This window comes from Bufo bufo, chromosome 9, assembly GCF_905171765.1.
Source record: "Bufo bufo chromosome 9, aBufBuf1.1, whole genome shotgun sequence".
NCBI lineage: Eukaryota > Metazoa > Chordata > Amphibia > Anura > Bufonidae > Bufo > Bufo bufo.
Genome location: NC_053397.1, coordinates 119,396,161 through 119,420,002, shown reverse-complemented (window position 1 = coordinate 119,420,002; position 23,842 = coordinate 119,396,161). Strand labels below are relative to the sequence as shown.

The 23,842-nt window shown below is 43.0% G+C and overlaps 1 protein-coding gene across 3 annotated transcripts in view; it reads left to right on the top strand.

Annotated features, from left to right (window-relative positions):
• Positions 1 to 23,842, top strand: part of MGST3 (microsomal glutathione S-transferase 3) — a 150,075-nt gene that overhangs the window by 88,880 nt on the left and 37,353 nt on the right. For all 3 annotated transcript variants that reach the window (XM_040408032.1, XM_040408030.1, XM_040408029.1), the window contains exons 3-5: positions 2,446 to 2,519; positions 6,137 to 6,194; positions 14,086 to 14,158. In XM_040408032.1, coding sequence (XP_040263966.1) covers positions 2,446 to 2,519; positions 6,137 to 6,194; positions 14,086 to 14,158 — 205 coding nt within the window. The remainder of the gene's footprint in view (positions 1 to 2,445; positions 2,520 to 6,136; positions 6,195 to 14,085; positions 14,159 to 23,842) is intronic.

Genomic DNA, 23,842 nt, shown 5'->3' with positions numbered 1-23,842 from the left:
TGGTCAAATAGCCCTTACTTTCAAAGTTTTCCCAATTTTTCGGCTGACTGACTGACCTTCATTTCTTAAAGTAATGATGGCCACTCGTTTTTCTTTATTTAGCTGTTTTTTTCTTGCCATAATACAAATTCTAACAGTCTATTCAGTAGGACTATCAGCTGTGTATCCACCTGACTTCTCAACGCAACTGATGGTCCCAACCCCATTTATAAGGCAAGAAATCCCACTTATTAAACCTGACATGGCACACCTGTGAAGTGAAAACCATTTCAGGGGACTACCTCTTGAAGCTCATCAAGAGAGTGCAAAGCAGTAATCAAAGCAAAAGGTGGCTACTTTGAAGAACCTAGAATATGACATATTTTCAGTTGTTTCACACTTGTTTTGTTATGTATATAATTCTACATGTGTTAATTCAGTTTTGATGCCTTCAGTGTGAATCTACAATTTTCATAGTCCTGAAAATAAAGAAAACTCTTTGAATGAGAAGGTGTCCAAACTTTTGGTCTGTACTGTGTGTGTATATATGTGTGTGTGTATATGTATGTGTGTGTATGTATATATGTATATATATATATATATATGTGTGTATATATATATATATATATATATCACTCTCACTAAAAATATGGAAACCAACAAAAGAGATGCCCGACGCCTTGATAAGGTGACTTTGGAGGTAGTGAATATGTTGCGACGCTCATCTGGAGGGTGGTGCACGGATTAGATTACTACAACTGAGGTACTGGCTGGGATTTTTGCGGGTTGTATGTAGGTGGTCCTGGGGTATTGTGGTGGTGAGGCCTGGAATGGGGAGGGGGGCGTATGTGCCCATTGAGTTGAGGTGGAGAAATGGATGTGGATAGATTCAGAGATTAAATTCAAATGCCTCATTGAAGCCATATGGGATTAGACAATTCAATTTATAAATCCAGAACATCTCCCGTTTTTTCTCAGGCCTGGATGATATTCTAGCCGTTCGTTTTGATTTGTTCAATCGGAGTAATAGTGAATCCAGAAAATAAGCCTTGGTGGTGGGTAGTGGCATGTTTGAAAATGCTATGTTGTAAAAACCTTTTCTTAACATTTGATCTGTGTTTATTGAGTCTGTTGCGTAGGGTTTGGATGGTGCGTCCCACATAGTAAAGGCCACACGGGCGTGTAATTGGGTAAATGATATTTGTTGATCCGCAGTCCAGCGGGTCCTCAATCGGACCAAGGAAGGATGCAGTGACTTTTATGGATTTACAGCAAAGGCATCTTAATTGGTTGCACCTATAGCTCCCTGAAGGTTTGGTGCTAACTGCTATGTCTACTTGTTCAGATTTCCTCTTCAGTTTACTGGGTGCGAGCAGATAGTGTTTGGGCCCTTCTAAATCTGAGATGGGGTTCGTTTGGTTTTTGTTCAAAAAGGGATCTTTCGGATATTGTTGTGGTTGCTGTTGTAGGTAGTTAGGAACTTTGTATTGGACAATTTCCCAATGTGGTCTTTTATTTTTTAGAGTTACTGGTTCTTAATAGGCATTCCACCTGTGTGAGAGCCTGGGCTCTGTTATGGGCTGCGTCTACAATTTCTGCAGGGTAGCTTTTTTTTTTTTTTTTTTTTGTAGGAACTTGGACTGTATTACTCCACTTTGCTTGATAAAGTCATCTTTGAAACAATTACGCCTTATTCGCTTAAATTAGCTGAACGGGATGTTCTTTTTCCATTTCTTGTGTAGTCCAGATAACTAGTGCAATCGACCTTTTTAAAAAAACGTTCTGGTATTAATTGTTCCGTTGTTGTCACGAAGTTCTAACTCTAAGAATTTTGCTGTAGTCTCATTACTTGTGCCCGAGAAAGTAATGTCCCAATTGGTAGAGTTGATGTTTTCTGAAATTGTCAATTGAAGTTGGGACCCCTTCCCAAATAAAATAAAATCGTCTATATATCGGCGGTAGAAGATGTTGTTCGTCGAGTATTCGGATTTAAAGATAAAAAAAAACCCATAAATCTTTATAGGCCCCCATAAAAAGATTTTAGAAAATTGGCTCAAAGCGTGTACCCATCGCGGTTCCTTTAATCTGTAAGTATTGTGGGTGAGGATAAAAATGAATACTCCTTAGGATAAAATTTTTTTGCTCTGGTGGTAAACAGTCAGGATGCACAGGGTGGGGTCATGTGTACCTCTGCAGCCAAGGACTGGGTACAGTGGGGACATGTCTCCCAATCAGCACGTCAGTGAGTCACATGCTGATTGGGTGGACATATCGTTTAAGTATGCTCCACCCAACAGGTCCTACAGGGTGGAAAAATGTCTGTGGGCTGAATCTGTGTCATTGGATTATGAGGCTAGTTTCATGCATAACAAAATGTGTGTAGTGAAAATCTGGTGATCTCTGTGCTACTGGATAACTGTTGCTTATATGTGGCTGATGTTTCTAAATTTGCTTGTGTTTCTTCAGTATCCCAACCTATATAGCGATGATCCTGAAAATGGCAAGATTTTCAACTGCATCCAGCGGGCCCATCAAAACACGTAAGGAATTGCAATCATCCTAGACTTCCTAAAATATTCCCTATATTGTTTCAAATCCATTAGTAAGCACAACGGATTACTGAATATTCAGCAACAGTTTAGTCCACAGTGATTTGTTAATTCCATAGACAGTCCATTGTACTGTGTTTATTTGAAGGTTCCACTTGAGTGCAAATGTCTGAATAGCTGATGAAAAAGGGGGAAGGTCCCCCAAAATATAAGTTTAAAAAAGGTCCCACAAAACAGCCCATGAACCTGCACTTTTTCCAGTGGCAGCTTTGACACAGAATTTTGGACGGTCTATGGACTTTAAAGTGTAACTACTTAATAAAAAAAAAAATTAGGTCAGTGACATATCAAAGGTTTTGAGTGTGGAGACCCCCACCGACTAATAAGAGTCAGTAGAGGCACTGGCTCAATACAAAGTCTGTGCCGATCTCCAGTCTTCAGCAGCAGGGAAGTGACAGCGCTCTCTGTGAATGCTTCCATTTCCTCATTTTAGCAACTCTGCAATCAAAATCTTTTGACTTGTTACTATGACATTGAAAAGTTTTTTTAAAAGTATGGTTACACTTGAAGAAACCCCTCTGAACTATGACACGGTTAGGGCTCTTTCACACCTGCGTTCTTTTCTTCCGGCATAGAGTTCCGTCGTCGGGGCTCTATGCCGGAAGAATCCTGATCAGTTTTATCCTAATGCATTCTGAATGGAGTGAAATCCGTTCAGGATGCATCAGGATGTCTTCAGTTCCTGAACAGAACGTTTTTTTGTCCGGAGAAAATACCGCAGCATGCTGCGCTTTTTGCTCCTGCCAAAAATCCTGAAGACTTGCCGCAAGGCCGGATCCGGAATTAATGGCCATTGAAAGGCATTGATCCGGACTTAAGCTAAACGTCGTTTCGGTGCATTGCCGGACCCGACGTTTAGCTTTTTCTGAATGGTTACCATGGCTGCCGGGATGCTAAAGTCCTGGCAGCCATGGTAAAGGGGAGCGGGGGAGCAGCATACTTACCGTCCGTGCGGCTCCCGGGGCGCTCCAGAGTGACGTCAGGGCGCCCCAAGCGCATGGATCACGTGATCGCATGGATCACGTCATCCATGCGCATGGGGCGCTCTGACGTCATTCTGGAGCGCCCCGGGAGCCGCACGGACTGTAAGTATACCGCTCCCCCGCTCCCCGCTCCTACTATGGCAACCAGGACTTTAATAGCGTCCTGGCTGCCATAGTAACACTGAACGCAATTTGAAGACGGCTCCGTCTTCAAATGCTTTCAGTACACTTGCGTTTTTCCGGATCCGGCGTGTAATTCCGGCAAGTGTTGTACACGCCGGATCTGGACAACGCAAGTGTGAAAGAGGCCTTAGTGAAAGCTCACTAATTTGTGTTTAAACAGGCATTTTAAATTATTGCCTGTTAAAAGGGTTTTGAAAGACTTTAAAGGGCTTCTGTCACCCCACTAAAGTAATTTTTTTTTTTTGGGCTAGTTAAATAACTTATAATGCGATATATGAAATTATAATGGTCTTACTTTGATTCAGCAGTTTCTTCTAAAAACAAAGTTTTATAATATGTAAATTAGGTCTCTACCAGCAAGTAGGGCGGCTACTTGCTGGTAGCAGCTGCAGAAAACCGCCCCCTCGTCGTGTTGATTGACAGGGCCAGCCGGGATCTCCTCCTCCGGCCAGCACTGTCGGCATTTCAAAAATCGCGCGCCTGTGTTCATTCGGCGCAGGCGCTCTGAGATGAGAAGGCTCGCCTCCTCAGAACTCCCTCAGTGCGCCTGCGCCGATGACATCACCGAAATAGAAGTCATCGGCGCAGGCGCACTGAGGGAGTTCTGAGGAGGCGAGCCTCCTCATCTCAGAGCGCCTGCGCCGAATGAACACAGGCGCGCGATTTTTGAAATGCCGACAGGGCTGGCCGGAGGAGGAGATCCCGGCTGGCCCTGTCAATCAACACAACGAGGGGGCGGTTTTCTGCAGCTGCTACCAGCAAGTAGCCGCCCTACTTGCTGGTAAAGACCTAATTTACATATTATAAAACTTCGTTTTTAGAAGAAACTGCTGAATCAAAGTAAGTAAGACCATTATAATTTCATATATCGCATTATAAGTAATTTAACTAGCCCAAAAAAAAAAATGACTTTAGTGGGGTGACAGAAGCCCTTTAAAACTGACGACCTATCCTCAGGATTGGTTATCAGTATCTGATCGTGGGGGTCTGACACCCGGGACTTCCGCCAATCACCTGTTTGCGAAGGCAGCAGCGCTTCTGTGAGTGCTCCGGCCTTCTCTCTGCTTTTTGTAGGCCACAGGCAACACATTCATGTGTCGCATGGCTTAGGTGGATCTCAGCCCCATTCAAGTAAATGGGCTCAGCGTGATACCAAGCACAGCCGCTGTACAATGTACGGTGCTGTGCTTGGTAAGCTGAGAGAAGGAGAGGAGGTCTTTGTAAAATGGGAACCTAATCCTAAATACTACCTGTTATGTGCCATAATGGCACAATTCTACATGCATGCTGGGTTCACTCTGCCTTTTACCATTTTTGGTGCCATAATGGCCTCCATTAAATCCAGGGAATGCAGGTACCAACATGCATGCTAAGCCACTCTATACATCTCCTGGTGCCAGATGTCTTTCAATGAATGCAATGAGAGTCCACTCTATACATCTACTAGTGCCAATAGGCTTCCAGTGAGTGCAGTGAGAGCAGGCTAAGCTTTAAACTTACACTAAAATCAGCCTATGGGGCAGACAGACTAATCAGGAGTGCAAGACCAACAGTCGGTGCCACACCTCCAGCTCAGTACAGCTGCAAGAAAAAGGGGGTTAGTCAGCACATCCCTCACAGCTGCACGCTGCCATGGCTAGAAAACGTGAAGAAAAAAAATACAATGCAACAGCACTCTGCAAACCAGATAAAGTACAATAATGCCATAGTTATAGAAAATATTCTGGTGCTAGTGCTACGCTTATGTTGTAAATTTGAGACTCTTGGCAAATACATTTTGTGCAAAATTATTTGGGCCCGGCTGCCAGATGTCAAGGCGATCTCTGTAAGACGGGAACCTAATACTAAATGTATTTGGCAAGAATCTCAAATTTACAAAATAAGTATAGCATTACCACCAGAATATTTTCTTTAACTATGACATTATTGTGCTTTATTTGGTTTGAAGAGTGCTGTTGCATTGTTTTTTTTGTTCTTCGTGTTTCTAGTCATGGCAGCGTGCACCTGCGCATTGGCATGTGCTGACTGACCCCCTTTTTCTTGCAGTTGTACTTAGAAATGTTTGCACCATTTTGGTCAGAGCACCCACTGTCAGAAGAGGAAGGCTATTCTCTAGTTGGTACCTCCCAATAGGAACGTCATTTGTACCCTTGCACCTCATTGGTGTTCAGCTTATCCCGGTAAGTGAACCTTTACAAAAAGTAATGCAGTGCTCCTGTATTAAGGCTTGGCTTCATATACTCCTAAACATAGAGGCGTTAAAGGCTGAACTGTGTTAGAAGATGCATTTACCTAGAAATTGAGCCACAACATTGTATCTTCTATAGTGGATTTCTTAAGATGCTGTCCAATAATTTTTTTTTTGTCTGCCTTGTTCTGCAGTCTAGAATCATATCCTGCTTTTCTGTTTTTTCTTGCTGCTGGAGGACTTACACATCCAGTAAGTGAATGTTTGTGTATACTTTTCTTCTACTTGTTTGCAACTAAATCATGCATGATTTAATGCAGGAATGCACAGCCTGTTGCCTTTTATACCATTCTGTGCGGCACCCAACCATGTGGTAGCAGACGTATATATCTAACTTGTGGCTGCTCACCTTTATCTTTTCATGTATTACCCCATTTAGATGGGAGTCCTGGAAGTGTAACTAGACATTTGATATATATCGTACGTTCAATATGCAATACAGTATTTCAGTTGGTAATACCCCTTTAAAGGGAATCTGTCACCTATTTTGAGCATATAAAACTGTTAGCAATGTTCAACAAAGTACCTTCATTCCAGCAAGGGTCTTCATTCTTTTATTCACATATTTAGATCAAAAAGCGATTTTTCCTGATATGCTAATTAAGCTTCAAGGTGCCCAGAGTGGTGGTATTACTCTCCTCTAGTGCTCAGTAATGCCCCCCTACAGTGCTCAGCCCGCCTTACTTCTAAGCCCAGCACGCCTCCTAAGAAAGAAATTTACTCCCACATCCTTGCCGAATGGCGACGCCCCCTCCGCTACGTCATATAATTTATTCGCCCCACGATCCTTGAGTCCTCCTTTCTTTCCCCAGAAATCTCGCACAGCCACAGTATCGCTGACTGCCTGCGCCTGTACGATACTCCGGCTCCTGAGGCAACAAAGCTCTGATTACGTCACTGGGCTTGGCGCATGCCCAGTGACACTATTGAGGCTGTTGCCCTCAGGAACCGGAGTATCGTACAGGTGCAGGCAGTCAGCAATACTGCGGCCGCAAGAAAGGAGGACACAAGGATCGTGGGGTGAATAAAATTATATGACGTAGCGGAGGGAGCTGGGCTTGGAAGAAAGGTGGGCTGGGCACTGCAGGGGGGTGTTACTGGGCACTAGAGGAGAGTAATAACGCCACTCTGGGCACCTTGAAGCTTAATTAGCATATCAGATTTTTTGTTTTTATCTAAATGAAAAGTTGAATAAAAGAAAAGACACATGCTGGAATGAAGGTACTTTATTGCACATTGCTATGTTAACAGTTTTATATGCTCAAAATAGGTGACAGATTCCCTTTAAGTTGAATTTTCGACCCTTGGAATTGGTTCAGTCTGACAAGGTTTGCACCCCTAATTTAATGCCTCAAAACACTAATGTAATAGTTTTGGGTTTGCAGGGTTTATAGTATAAGTATTTATTAATTGTTGGGCAAACCTTTATAGCCAGTTGAAAGAAAGAAGTCCATGCTAGTGGTATGCCAAATGGACACTTTGTCCAGTTCAGGAGAAAACTTCTGAGTTAGGTTACTTTCACACTAGCGTTAATATTTTCCGGTATTGAGATCCGTCATACCGGAAAAAACGCCTCTGTTTTGTCCCCATTCATTGTCAATGGGGACAAAATGTAACTGAACACAACGGAATGCTCCAATGCATTCCGTTCCGTTCTCATACTGGAGAGCAAACCACAGCACGCTGCGGTTTGCTTTCCGTCCTGGGATGCAGAGCAAGACTGATTCGTTATGACCCACAATGCAATTCAATGGGGACAGATCAGTTTTCTGCAATTCCTCCACCATTTTATGTGTTTTTTGTTCCCACGGCATTCCATTTGCGGCAAAGCTGACCCACGCCCTTCATTCTCTGGTTAAGTACGATTACAACGATGCCACATGTGTGTTTTTTTTATTTTTTTATGTCTAAATAGTATAGTATAGTATAATGTAAACTTAAAAAAAAATTTTTTTTTCACCACAATATTGGCAAGATAGGAGATTGACCTCTGTAGGGGCAGGAAAACAGAGACAGGTTAAATTCCCACCCTCTTCAGTGTTTTCCTGTCCCTATAGTGGACAGGACAGAGAAAGGACTCTTTTTGTCAGGGAGGTGAAGCTGGACTTTTATCTACCTGAACAGCGTTGACTCACCGGGGGCTGGGGCCTACCTTGACCCAGGGATCGCTGTGAAGAACTCTCCTCCTCGCCAGCGGTACGGGACCAAAGCTGGGCAGGGGAGAGAATGTGGACCTCACATCGGTCCATCGGATGACTGTGTCCGGCGCTGGTTGCGTGCGCTCGTTTCGCCTTTCCCTGGTGGGATAAGTAGACGTGAGCTGGAGTCCCCATGTGATCAGCCTCCTTTATAAACCCCAGCGCGTCTCACAGCGTTCACATCCGGTCGAGGTCTCCACAGCTAATAACTACAGATCCCTTGACAAAGGCCAGACATATGGCCGAAACGTTGGGACACGTTATACAAGTTTAATTTGCTCCTATCCGGATGTATCGATTATATGTATGAATATATGAAATGATGTAGAACATCAACCAATAATTAAATTGCATCAAACTAACCCTGGTGTGCCACGAATTTCTTCAATCCCATGTGATCACCAGCGTCTTTCGTCACTTCCGGTGGCGCGATGACGCGGTGGGCTTCCTGGAAGTGTGTTTCACTGGTGGCAAATTTAAAAATTCAGGAAGCCATGGTGGATTCTGATCTGAGGTCTGAGGATCACATCCACAGAGATGTCTGACCCTGAACAGCCTAGAGAGTTGGTCACTCCTGCAGCAGTGACAGTAAGTCCCCACTTGGGGAACACTAATTGCATAATATTTATAGCATTGTAGTTACATAACAAATTATGTTCTTAGAGTATACACTCTGGTAAGCAGAGGGGTATATAGGCTGATTGTTCCTCTCTTCTCAATAGGGTGCTAAAGAGGTGCAAAAAAGGCCCAAAAAGAGTGTTAAGTGCATCTCGTGCTTCAAAAAAACTTCCTGAACATCATACAAAAAAATTGTGCAAGGAATTTATTTCAGATGTTGTGAGAGGAACAATGGAGGAACTCAAAACACTAATCCGTGACTTAGTTAAATCCTCCCTGAGTTCACTAAAAGACTCCAGTTCATGTCCTCTTCCTCCAGAGACCAAAAATGGCAGCCCCTTTCTCCTCTGAATCTGAGGATGAAATGGATGAAGCCGAGCCTTCAAGGCGGAGGGAGGAGATCGACCCCCTTTCAAAAGGGGAGATCGTGGAGGACGCAAGAAAATTCTACTTCTCTTCTGAAATGATGGGAGACCTACTGAAAACAGTAAGGGCCACAATGGGCATTGAAGAGGTCCAGAAACCTCATTCCATACAGGAAGAGATGTTTGGGGGGCTAAGAACTAAAAGGTCAAAGGTGTTCCCCATAAACGAGAATATAAAAGAGATGATTCTGGATGAATGGTCGGAACTTTCTAATTCCACTAGAAGGGCCTTATGGATGTAGTCGTGGTCAGACAAGGCTTCAAAAATTAAGCTCTGCTCCATTGCTTTTTATGGGGAATATGTCTTTGAGCCAGTTCTGGACGTAATCCCGGAAAAAGCGACTGATAAGAAAAGGTTTCCTAAAGAAAAACCTCAGAGGAAATTTTTTTACTTTTGTCACTATGGGGGTAGAGGGGGAAAAGGAAAAACGGGAAGGTGGAGCTACCCAAAAGGTGGTCTAGGTAGGGGGTTCCTTTTTAACCCCCCCCAAAATAAGACCAGTGATAAACAATGATGCCAGGATTGGGAGAAGACTAAGAGGTTTCCTATCTTAGTGGGAGGAAATTACCTCAAATCCATGGGTCTTAAAGATAGTGGCTAAAGGATACAAGATAGCGTTTTTCCTCTCTTCCCCCAAAGATATTCATGATCACATTCCCATCATCCATACTACAAAGAGAAATACTCTGGAAGGGTGTCCTGGAAATGTTAAATCTGGGGGCTATTACACCAGTTGCCCCCTCTCAAGAGAAGGGTTTCTACTTCACTCTGTTCTTAGTGGCCAAAGACAGGACGTTCAGGACAATAATAAATCTAAAAGAGCTGAACAAGAACATTCTATACAGGAAATTCAAGATGGAGTCCTTGGCGGCCACGATTCCGGTGATAAGTCAGAATGTGTTAATGTGCACAGTGGATCTGAAGGACGCATATTACCATGTACCAATCAGACAGCAGTCGCAAAAATTCTTAAGATTCGCGCTAAGAGACGGTACAGGGAAGGTTCATAATTTTCAGTTCTCGGCCCTCCCTTTCGGTATTTCAGCAGCCCCCAGAGTTTTCACCAAAATAGTAGTAGAGATGGTAGCTCATCTAAGGAACCAGGGTCGAATGATTCCATACTTATACGACTTCCTATTACTGGCGAACTCCAGGGAAAAGATGAAGAGACCTAAAATCCTTTCTAGCCTTACTAGAGGATTTGGGATGGATTGTAAATTTTTAAAAATCATGCCGCCTTTCCCAAACAAACATTTTTAGGAATTCTCCTGGATTCTCAAATACAATCCTCTTTTCCAGAAGAAAAGACAGTAGATCTAAGAGAAAAGGTCCAAAGGTTCCGGAAAAGGAATCTATGCTCCATCAGAGAGGCGATGAGCCTTTTATGGGTATTAACGTCGTGCATAGCGTCAGTCCCCTGGACTCAGTTCCACTTCAGGACCCTTCAGCTATGGTTACTGAGGTGTGTTGGGACAAGAGACAGACTTCCTTAGACAGGAAAGTATGGATTCCACATCATGTAAAATTATCCCTCATATGGTAGTCCCAGTCCAAAAACCTAGTAAAGGGAGTGGCCTGGCAGAAGACTCAGTTTATTCAGATCCAAACAGATGCCAGCAAAACAGGATGGGGTTCTTTGGCCGGAAGTTATATCAAATCAATCGTCAAACTACAGGGAAGAGCTGTATGGGAGACCATAAAAGCTGCATTGGATCTCATAAAGGAACATAGTGTAAAATTCTTATTCGACAGCGTGACAACGGTATCCTACTTGACCCCTTTGGGACACAGCCTTATTTCACCTTAAGGACCAGGCCATTTTTTGCAAATCTGACCAGTGTCACTTTAAGTGGTGATAACTTTAAAACGCTTTGACTTATCTAGGCCATTCTGAGATTGTTTTTCGTTACATATTGTACTTCATGACACTGGTAAAATGAAGTAAAAAAAATAATTAATTTTTATTTATAAAAAAATACCAAATTTACAGAGTTTCAATTTCTCTACTTCTATAATACATAGTAATACCTCCAAAAATAATTACTTTACATTCCCCATATGTCTACTTCATGTTTGGATCATTTTGGGAATGATATTTTATTTTTGGGGGATGTTACAAGGCTTAGAAGTTTAGAAGCAAATCTTGAAATCTTTCTGAAATTTTCCAAAACCCCAATTTTTAGGGACGAGTTCAGGTCTGAAGTCACTTTGCGAGGCTTGCATAATAGAAACCACCCAAAAATGACCCCATTCTAGAAACTACACCCCTCAATGTATTCAAAACTGATTCTACAAACTTTGTTAACCCTTTAGGTGTTCCCCAAGAATTAATGGAAAATAAATACAATTTAAAAATTTCACTTTTTTGGCAGATTTTCCATTTTAATAAGGGTTAACAGCCAAACCAAATTCAATATTTATGGCCCTGATTCTGTAGTTTACAGAAACACCCCATATGTGGTCGTAAACTGCTGTACGGGCACACGGCAGGGCGCAGAAGGAAAGGAATGCCATACGGTTTTTGGAAGGCAGATTTTGCTGGACTGGTTTTTTGACACCATGTCCCATTTGAAGCCCCCCTGATGCACCCCTAGAGTAGAAACTCCAAAAAAGTGACCCAGTTTTAGAAACTACGGGATAGGGTGGAAGTTTTGTTGGTACTAGTTTAGGGTACATATGATTTTTGGTTGCTCTATATTACACTTTTTGTGAGGCAAGGTAACAAGAAATGGCTCTTTTTTTATTTTATTTTATTTACAACATTCTGACAGCTTAGATAATGTGGTAATTTTATAGAGCAGGTTGTCACGGACGCGACAATACGAAATATGAATACAATTTTTTTTATTTAAGTTTTACACAATGATATTTAAACTAAAAAAATCATGTTTTTAGTGTCTCCATATTCTGAGCCATAGTTTTTTCAGTTTTTGGGCAATTATCTTGGGTAGGGTCTCATTTTTGGCGGGGTGAGATGACTGTTTGGCACTATTTTGGGGTGCATATGACTTTTTGATCGCTTGCTATTATACTTTTTGTGATGTAAGGTGACAAAAAATTGGTTATTTAGCACAGTTTTTATTTTTTTACGGTGTTCATCTGAGGGGTTAGGTCATGTGATATGTTTATAGAGCCTGTCGATACGCACGTGGCGATACCTAATGTCTATTTCTGTATTGAAATGCATTGGCAGTATGAGTAATACTGTGTGTATTACTCATACATCTTCCGGCCTGTGAGATCCAGGGTGCTGTCTTCCAAGCCATCGGGTCCCCCCTACAGCCCCATGGGGACCCGATGGCGCCGCCGCCCGCACAATAAAAAGCCGCAAACTGCAGGTCTGAATTGGATTATTTATTTTTTTGTTCATGATAATGCAAACTGATCCGTTTTGACTTACATTGAAAATCAATGGGAGGCGGATCAGTTTTTAAAAGCACCATATTGTGTCAGTAAAAACAGATCCGTCCCTATTGACTTACATTGTAAGTCAGGACGGATCCGTTTCATGAGACGGACATCAAAACGCTGCAAGCAGCGTTTTGGTGTCCGCCTCCAGAGCGGAATGGAGGCTGAACGGAGGCAAACTGATGCATTCTGAACGGATCCTTATCCATTCAGAATGCATTGGGGCTGAACTGATCAGTTTTGGGCCACTTGTGAGAGCCTTGAAACGGATCTCACAGGCGGACCCAGAAACGTCAGTGTGAAAGTAGCCTTGCATTACCATATTCTGATCCCCCCCATAACCTTTTTTTTTTTTTTTTTTTTTTAAGTAGCCCAAAAAAATGTATTTGACTTTTTTCCATTCACTTTATTAGAAACCTATTGTCACATTTTAATTGTACAGGCATTTTCAAATGTGGTAATACTCATGTTTGTGTTATATTCTTTTTCACCCCTCAGATGCCATGATCACATTACACCCCAGCATTTGAAGGGTTAAATATTTGGCATCTGGTGTCTGCTGTATGAAACGGGCAACCGACTGCTATGGCCCCCACTCCGCACTAGAGCGGGCCTAATCTTTAAAGTCCCTATTAACTATATACATTGGTGGTAGGGTAAAGGTAAAAGTGGGCATCTGGGGAGAAAGACTGGTGTTTCATACACCAGTCTAAATTTGGTGCATCTTACTCCAGAGAATTTTTATGTCAAAGAGCAGGCCTTCTTAATTTGGCACATCCTTTTAGCAGTTTATGCACCTGTAAAGCAAATCTATACCAGCTGGGATAGACTTGCACTATAATTTGTGTTACCTTTCGGCATAAATCTGTCCTGCCACGGAGGCCCAAACCACTTTTTAAAAAATGGCGAGCATGTTTTAAACACTTGTGAAAGTAAGAGACTTGTTGAAGCTACTTTTCTGGTGCACAGGACTTGATAAGTGTGCCCCCCCCAAAAAAAATAAATAATAATAATAATAATAATTGTAGCTGCATCAAGTAAGTATGTAAAGTACAGCAGTATAAAATATTTACACTTTAGTACCCGACACAGTAGCAGATGTCCAAGCATTCCTCCAGAGATCAGCAATGTCTGGCCAGCTGTTGTGACGCCTAACATGCACACTTGCTCAACAGTTCTTAAATTTGCATAGAAGTGAATGGAGCAACCTGGAAGCTGTAGTTTTACAACAGCTGGAGTGCTTGCTGGTCCCTACAATTCTCAGTAAGCTAAAACCAAGCTTTGCCAGATGCTTGTATGAATTTGCTAACACAGTGGACTACAATTAAAATAAAATGGATAGTTTATTCTTCTGGTAGAATATAATGGTATGACTTTGTCTGTCTTTAGTGCATATTTCATACATTTTACTCTTCACATCTATTTTTGTGTAGCGTGCTGCTAGTTTGCTTGGTGTTACCTGGATTGTTGGCAGAGAGCTGTATGCTGCTGGATACTCTACAGGAGGTGAGAACAAAAAGGCTTTATAAAGTATTTTATATATTTTTTTTTTTTAAATAGACAGTTAATTTTGTTCCTTATCTACAGATTCTTTGATTTCATGTTTGTTTTAGTGCCTGATTTATAATAAGTGTTTACTTTTGAATTATGTATGTGGGAAGATGAATTTGATTGAAAAGTGGATAATGATTTGGAGAGATTAATCCATAAATTTTTTTTTTTTTTTTTATGGAAGCCTGGCATAAGCGATGGACGGGGGTCTCTTGTGCAGCTCAGGAGCCTGGCTCTCTCATGACAGCCGGGCTCCTGATGTAATAAATGCGGATCAGCAGAAGCGCCAATTTTTGGTCATTTAAGCCCTTAAATGCCAACAGTCTCCCTTTCTCAGGAATCTGCCCGTAGCGAATATGTCGGGTGTCAATGGCTGTACATTGCAGCCGGGGGTCTAATAAAGGCCCCCAGGCCTGCCTGCCCATGATTATCCCACTGAAAGTATATAGTACACTGTACTTCAAGAGTAGTACAGTGTGGTATGTGAGCAATCAAAGCATCACAAGTCAAAGTCCCCTTGTGGGACTAATCAGAGTTAAGTTTTTAAAGAAAAAGATAAAATCTCTGTTAAATACACCTTCAATGGAAAAAGTTGCAGAAATAAAAAAAACTTTGTCAGGTCCATAAGACTTCCACTATACAATTATCACTATTGATCCCGCTCAGTGAACGCCATAAAAAAGCCAGAGTTGCTGTCTTCTTTTGTGTATTCGCCACCAGCAAAATGAAATAAAAAGGGATCAAAAAGTGTTGTGTACACTAAAATGGTACCAGTGAAAACTACAAGTTAGGCTACTTTCACACTGGCGTTTCTGGGTCCGCTTGTGAGATCAGTTCAGGGCTCTCACAAGCGGCCCAAAACGGATCAGTTCAGCCCCAATGCATTCTCAATAGATAAGGATCCGCTTAGAATGCATCAGTTTGGCTGCGTTTGGTCTCTGTTGCGTTTTTTAGGCTACTTTCACACTGGCGTTTCACGGATCCGTTTGAAACTGATCCGTCAATAAAATGTCTAAACGGAGAAAAATGGAAGCCATTCAAATGGATCAGTCTGTATTGCGGATCCGTTTGTCACGTTCGTATCCGTTTAGCTGATCCGTTTTGGAATGAGTAGCAATTAGGTTCCCCCCTCTTCATGTATTCAGATCCCCAAGGTTGTCACGCTCCTAAAATTTCTCCAGGGCTATTATCTTGTTGAAATTTAAAGATGGTCAAGTTTTAGCTTTGATCATGGACCACACCTTTCGGACTGTTGTACACGACTACAGTCGTGGCCAAAAGTTTTGAGAATGACACAAATATTAGTTTTCACAAAGTCTGCTGCTAAACTGCTTTTAGATCTTTGTTTCAGTTGTTTCTGTGATGTAGTGAAATATAATTACACGCACTTCATACGTTTCAAAGGCTTTTATCGACAATTACATGACATTTATGCAAAGAGTCAGTATTTGCAGTGTTGGCCCTTTTTCAGGACCTCTGCAATTCGACTGGGCATGCTCTCAATCAACTTCTGGGCCAATTCCTGACTGATAGCAACCCATTCTTTCATAATCACTTCTTGGAGTTTGTCAGAATTAGTGGGTTTTTGTTTGTCCACCCGCCTCTTGAGGATTGACCACAAGTTCTCAATGGGATTAAGATCTGGGGAGTTTCCAGGCCATGGACCCAAAATGTAAACGTTTTGGTCCCCGAGCCACTTAGTTATCACTTTTGCCTTATGGCACGGTGCTCCATCGTGCTGGAAAATGCATTGTTCTTCACCAAACTGTTGTTGGATTGTTGGAAGAAGTTGCTGTTAGAGGGTGTTTTGGTACCATTCTTTATTCATGGCTGTGTTTTTGGGCAAAATTGTGAGTGAGCCCACTCCCTTGGATGAGAAGCAACCCCACACATGAATGGTCTCAGGATGCTTTACTGTTGGCATGACACAGGACTGATGGTAGCGCTCACCTTTTCTTCTCCGGACAAGCCTTTTTCCAAATGCCCCAAACAATCGGAAAGAGGCTTCATCGGAGAATATGACTTTGCCCCAGTCCTCAGCAGTCCATTCACCATACTTTCTGCAAAAGATCAATCTGTCCCTGATGTTTTTTTTGGAGAGAAGTGGCTTCTTTGCTGCCCTTCTTGACACCAGGCCATCTTCCAAAAGTCTTCGCCTCACTGTGCGTGCAGATGCGCTCACACCTGCCTGCTGCCATTCCTGAGCAAGCTCTGCACTAGTGGCACTCCGATCCCGCAGCTGAATCCTCTTTAGGAGACGATCCTGGCGCTTGCTGGACTTTCTTGGACGCCCTGAAGCCTTCTTAACAAGAATTGAACCTCTTTCCTTGAAGTTCTTGATGATCCTATAAATTGTTGATTAAGGTGCAATCTTAGTAGCCACAATATCCTTGCCTGTGAAGCCATTTTTATGCAACGCAATGATGGCTGCACGCGTTTCTTTGCAGGTCACCATGGTTAATGGAAGAACAATGGTTTCAAGCATTACCCTCCTTTTAACATGTCAAGTCTGCCATTTTAACCCAATCAGCCTGACATTATGATCCCCAGCCTTGTGCTCGTCAACATTCTCACCTGAGTTGACGATTACTGAAATGATCTCAGCAGGTCCTTTAATAAAAGCAATGAAATGCAGTGGAAAGGTTTTTTGGGGATTACCGTATTCATCGGCGTATAACACGCACAGGCGTATAACACGCACCTTCATTTTAAGGGAAATTTCTGGAATTTTTTTTTAATTTCAAATAAAGAACTTTGAAGCAAAATAAGGGTAGCTCAGAACTTTTTTTTATTAATATTATTACCACTTATAAGGTAAATAATGTAAAAGGACAGTAAAAGCAACTGTTGATCTGTGGATGGCACTGTTATGGGGTGGGGGATCTGTGGATGGTGCTGTTATGGGGGATCTGTGGATGGTGCTGTTATGGGGGATCTGTGGATGGCATTGTTATGGGGTGGGATATCTGTGGATGGTACTGCTATGGGGTGGGAGATCTGTGGATGGTACTGCTATGGGGTGGAGGGATCTGTGGATGGAACTGTTATGGGGGGGATCTGTGGATGACACTGCTATGTCATCCACAGATCCCCCTCATAACAGTGTCCCCCAATACACCGGGCCCCGCCGCTCACCGAAGTATTTATAAACATGAATCCTTATCCTGTTATTAAGTTGAACTAACGCTGCGCTCTCCCCTGTCCCCTGTATCCCCACAGCACTTACGAACACGCTTCCATAGCAGGCAGGGCGGACGGCACCAGTAACGTCACTCACTGACGTCGCGCGTCTGCTCCGCCTGCTTCATTCATAAAGGGGGCGGAGCAGGCGCTCGACGTCAGTGAGTGACGTTACTGCTGCCGTCCGCTCTGCCTGCTATTGAAGCTTAAGTAAGTGCTATGGGGATACAGGGGGGACATGGGAACATGGGAGAGGGCAGCTTAATAACAGGATAAGGATTCACGTTTATAAATACTTTGGTGAGCGGCGGGGCCCGGTGTAAGAGTACAGTGACTGCACCGGGCCCCGCCCCTAGTTACGGACTCCAGCCCCTCCTCTCTCCCGGCTCATACAGCGCAGTTTGTGATGCTGCATCTTTGCCGGGCCGCAATGAATATCTGCGTATAACACGCATACATCATTTGCCCCCTATTTTCAGGGGGAAAAAGTGCGTGTTATACGCCGATAAATACGGTAAGTTAATTTTCATGGCAAAGAAGGACTATGCAATTCATCTGATCACTCTTCATAACATTCTGGAGTATATGCAAATTGATATTATAAAAACTTAAGCAGCAACTTTTCCAATTTCCAATATTTATGTAATTCTCAAAACTTTTGGCCACGACTGTACATGAATGATTTCTCATGACCCGTTCTCTAGCATGATCTTAAACTCATGCAACTGCTCCGGCGTCATTGAGTCCATCAAACTGATCATGCTTAGCCCATAATGGTAGTTTGGGCTGCGTGGAATCGCCGACTCCACCCCCTCCCAGCGGCGAATCAAGTCATTACTAAACTCCTTCTGATGTAAGGCAAAACCTTCTAGAGCGTCGGAAACTACCTCTACAAGGTTCGCATAATCAGTTCGATTTGTCCTACCGGATCTCTGCCTGCTCACCAGGGCTCTCAAATTTTGGCGAAAACCAAAGAGCCTCTGATGAGCAGAGGGATCCGGTAGGGGACCCTGATTATCTTGAGCCGATACAGGAGGGCTGGCGCTGGCGATCTGTTCCTGTTCCGCCTCAGGAGGTTGTTCAGGCTCCCGAGTGCTGCAGGCACTTCTGTAGAAAAAAAAGGAAAGTAAAGAATTGTCCTTTAAATAAAAAATCCATGTTCTATGCTAGGTCTACCTTTATACCATAGGGGGCTGGCCAAAACAGGGGAAACAAAAACAAAAAAAAAATATATATTTTTTTTATAGTTGTTCAAAATATTTACCTTCTTGGTGCCATTGCCTTTTGTAGGAACCCCAGGGCCGCCGTAGGGACGTATGTGGTCCCTGAGGTTCCTTCGGGGCCTGAACCTCCTTGTTAAAATCCCTCCTGAAGCGGTCCGAGGATAGTTCGCCAATGCGTGGTAACCAGTTTGACTATAGAAAAAAAAACATAAAAATTTAATTTAGCATGATGTAAGGAAAAGAACAATATTAATGTATTAAAATACATATTTTTGTACTTGCCATATTTCTCCTGAGCCGCCGCATTTAGATCCCCCGTGATCAGCGTGGTGGCGGTCGGAGTGGTCCCATAATGGACGCGCCTCCACCAGTTGGATGAGGAGCTGGTTATCGATGGTAGGGACCCCGAGCTCCTCATCTCCCCTGGTGGAGCCTCTGGAACCCTGAAAGAAAAAGAAATACTAAATTAACTGTAAATCCTAATACAAAATGCTAATTAAAATTACTTAATCCAGACTTGCACGTCTACGACCGCCACGCTCATTCCCACGGACTATGGAGGCGACTGGGGGATCCTCGCTGGCGGCTCTAATATATAATCTAGCCAGAAAATCACAGGGCAGCACTCCTAGCTTCAAGCAGTTCAGGTGCCAGCGTTATCCTCTTGGTCCTGGGGTCCAAACACAATCCAAATAAATATAACGCAGCACTCCTTTGGTAAAGTGAAAAAAATTGCTATTTATTCAACACATGTTGATACAGGCAACGTTTCAGCTCTCACAGAACCATTATCAAGCCAAGTGAAACATACAATAAAGTGACTGTGCATATCTAGAGACATTGCAGGAAGTAATCAGTGCTAATTTCCTGATTAGTTACACACTGGTGCATATAAAAACTCAGTAAAAAGACAATTCATTCTCATGTGACAATTCATGGTGTAGCAGCCTTCTAACGCTCTCAGGTAAAGTGCATCACATATCCGTGATTATCTTCAATTTCTTAGTGCTTCATGTAAAGTGCAATCGTGCTTCACCCAATAGTGATAGTAGTTAAAACATCCATGGCTCGCTCAATCACAATTCACACCTGTAAGAAAACCGCAGATCACAGGAATCCATAAGCTTCAGTTACCTTGTGCTCTCGCCGCGCTACATCAAAGATGGAGCATCGCTCCATCTCGGCGTGTCACTCTGCTTACTGCGCCTGCGTTACCCTCGTGGCGTAGTGCATCATGAACCCGGCGCTCGGGGCGGGTCTGTATCGCAACATGCGTATGTTTGACTCCGCCTCCCACCCTGTGTTTCTGTATATCACAGGACGAATCTTTAGAGAGGCATTATAGTCGCCACATGTGGACCATCTGGCCAATTGCCAGTGTCCCATCATGTAGCGACTCCATGCCATCCATCACTATATACATTAAATCTACGCAGCCAGGCACTACTTGCACTGAAGACAACAGTAACTACTTTGCAAAGACACAAGCCTAGGGTATGTAATCATTGTAATCGTTACCTATATTTTATTGAGGACTAAAAATAATCTTAATCACTATCTATATCACCCACCCGGATTATTTCCCAGTGTATTTAGCAAATAGGCCCTTGCATCCATATACTCATCTCCCGACCGCCTAACGCAGGGATGCGTCCTGCGGTCGGTTTGTTCCTCCTTGACATTTCAGCGCGTCATCTCGCGAGATTTCATGTGAACGCGCGCACACAGGAGCGGAAGGTAAACTAACTGATCTACAGCCTGCCAGCGGCGATCATTCGCTGGCAGGCTGTAGATGCGATTTGAATTATTATTATTTTTTTTTTTTTTTTTTTTTTTTTTTTTTTTTTTTATACCCCTGAAGGGTATATCAGACGCTGTTTTGTTAACAGCGTCTGATATACCTGCTACCTGGTCCTCTGGTGGTCCCTTTTGCTTGGATCGACCACCAGAGGAGACAGGCAGCTCTGTAAAGTAGCACCAATCACCACACTACACTACACCCCCCCCCTGTCACTTATTAACCCCTGATCACCCCCCTGTAAGGCTCCATTCAGACGTCCGTATGTGTTTTGCAGATCCGTGGATGATCCGCAAAACACTGACACCGCGGATCCGCAAAAAACGGACACCGGCAATGTGCTTTCCGCATTTTGCGGATCCGCACATTGCCAGAACTATATAGAAAATGCCTTTTCTTGTCCGCAATTGCGGACAAGAATAGGACATGTTCTATAGGCTCTACAAAAAACGCAGTGTTCGCCCTATCAGGCCTAAACTTGTGTGCACACTTGCGTTCAGTCCGCCCCACCGCAGTGACAGAATATTTTTTTTCTTCTGATCATTGTAAAATCGCTGCGGCGCTATAAAGATCACTTTTGAGGGGCATGGAGAGTTCATCGAATTTTTTTTTAGTTAGCGGAAATTTTTTTAAATTTTTTTTCCTTACAAAGTCTCATATTCCACTAACTTGTGACAAAAAAAAAAATCTCACATGAACTCACCATACCCCTCACGGAATCCAAATGCGTAAATTTTTTTTGACATTTATATTCCAGACTTCTTCTCACGCTTTAGGTCCCCTAAAATGCCAGGGCAGTATAAATACCCCACATGTGACCCCATTTTGGAAAGAAGACTCCCCAAGGTATTTCGTGAGGGTCATGGCGAGTTCATGTAAAATTTTATTTTTTGTCACAAGTTAGTGGAATATGAGACTTTGTAAGAGGGAAAAAAAATAAAAATTTCCGCTAACTTGTGCCAAAAAAAAAACATTCTAGGAACTCGCCATGCCCCTCACGGAATACCTTGGGCTTGTCTTTCCAAAATGGGGTCACTTGTGGGGTATTTATACTGCCCTGGTATTTTAGGGGCCCTAAAGCGTGAAGTAGTTTGGAATCCGAATGCGTAAAAAATGCCCTGTGAAATCCTAAAAGATACTCATTGGAATTTGGGCCCCTTTGCGCACCTAGGCTGCAAAAAAGTGTCACACATGTGGTATCGCTGTATTCGGGAGAAGTAGGGCAATGTGTTTTGGGGTGTATTTTTACATATACCCATACTGTGTGTGAGAAATATCTCTGTAAATGACAACATTTAATTCATTTATTTTTTTTATACAAAGTTGTCAATTTTCAGAGATATCTCTCTCACCCAGCATGGTTATATGTAAAAATACACGCCAAAACACATTGCCCTACTTCTCCTGAGTGCGGCGATACCACATGTGTGACACTTTTTTTGCAGCCTAGGTGCTTAAAGGGGCCGAAAGTCCAACGAGTACCTTTTAGGCTTTACATGGTTGCTCACAATTTAGCCCCGCTCAAAATGCCAGAACAGTAAACACACCCCACAAATGTCCCCATTTCGGAAAGTAGACACCCCAAGGTATTCGCTGAGGGCCATATTGAGTCCATGAAAGATTGAACTTTTTGTCACAAGTTAGCGGAAAGGGAGACTTTGTGAGAAAAAATTAATAAATAAAAAATTTCCGCTAACTTGTGGTTGTCGTCTTTCCAAAATGGGGTCACATGTGGGGTATTTATACTGCCCTGGCATTTTAGGGGCCCTAAACCGTGAGAAGAAGCCTGGAATCCAAATGCCTAAAAATGCCTTCCTCAAAGGTACTCATTGGAATTTGGGCCCCTTTGCGCACCTAGGCTGCAAAAAAGTGTCACACATGTGGTATTGCCGTACTCAGGAGAAGTAGGGCAATGTGTTTTGGGGTGTATTTTTACATATACCCATGCTGGGTGAGAGAAATATCTCTGTAAAACGACAACTTTGTATAAAAAAAATGGAAAAGTTGTCTTTAAAGAGATATATTGATCTCACACAGTATGGGTATATGTAAAAATACACCCCAAAATACATTGCCCTACTTCTCCTGAGTACGGCGATACCACGTGTGACACTTTTTTGCAGCCTAGGTGCGCAAAGGGGCCCAAATTCCAATGAGTATCTTTACGATTTCACAGGGCATTTTTTACGCATTTTAATTCAAAACTACTTCTCACGCTCACAAGTGACCCCATTTTAGAAAGAAGACACCCCAAGGTATTCCGTGATTGGTATGGTGAGTTCATGTAAAATTTTATTTTTTGTCACAAGTTAGTGGAATATGAGCCCAGGCCAGCCCTGTGGCTCTGTGAACTCATATTTCCCTATAGGCTGTTCGCGCATCACTGCCTGGCCCGGGCATGTGCAGTGTTCTGTCCGCTGTGGGCAGAGGGACAGGGATATGGAGTGCGCATGCACCAGTTACTGGCGTGAAATTGGCGCATGCGCACTGCATATCTCTGTGCCTCTGACCACAGTGGACAGAACACTGCGCATGCCCGGGCCCGGCAGTGATGCGCGAACAGCCTATAGGGAAATATGATGTCACAGAGCCACAGGGCTGGCCTGAGCTTACTGAGGGGTGGAGTTAGGCGAGAGTTAGGCGGGGGAACTTGGGCACTTTCAGAAAACTCTCTGCCCCTGGGCACTTGCGACGGCTCATTAGCATATGATAAAAACGACTTTTTGGGCGATTTGAAGCATCTGAAGAACTAAACACGGGTAACATTTGTGTCATGTCTGTGCCCCACTGAACAATGTCACCTGTTTGAAACCGGTCAGGTAGGTGACGGACTCCCTTATAAGGGGGTTTAAGCTAGGGGAGCTGAGGTGGTTAAAGTCTCTCTGTAATAATGGTAACGATTAATATTCTAAGGTAACTCAAAAGGATGAAACCTGGGTAAGCGATCTGTCCAGTAGGTGTCCACAACTCACAATGAGTAACTGCGGAATATAAAAAATACCTAAATTAAGTAACAATCCTTATATCAGAAGTATCATATACACTAACTCTAATGTCACCAGAAGCCTGGGTCGCGGCATATTGCGGGCCACCTTCTGCATCCCTCAATTTATCATTCCAGAGGTCACCCTAAATTCTATATTTAACCCTTTGGCCTCTTTCAGACGGGCGTTGCGGGAAAATGTGCGGGTGCGTTGCGGGAACACGCGCAATTTCTCCACGCGAGTGTAAAACATTGTAATGCGTTTTGCTTTTGCGTGAGAAAAATCGCGCATGTTTGGTACCCAAACCCGAACTTCTTCACAGAAGTTTGGGGTTGTGTAGATTGTATTATTTTCCCTTATAACATGGTTATAAGGGAAAATAATAGCATTCTGAATACAGAATGCATAATAAAATAGCGCTGGAGGGGTTAAAAAATAAATAAAAATAATTTAA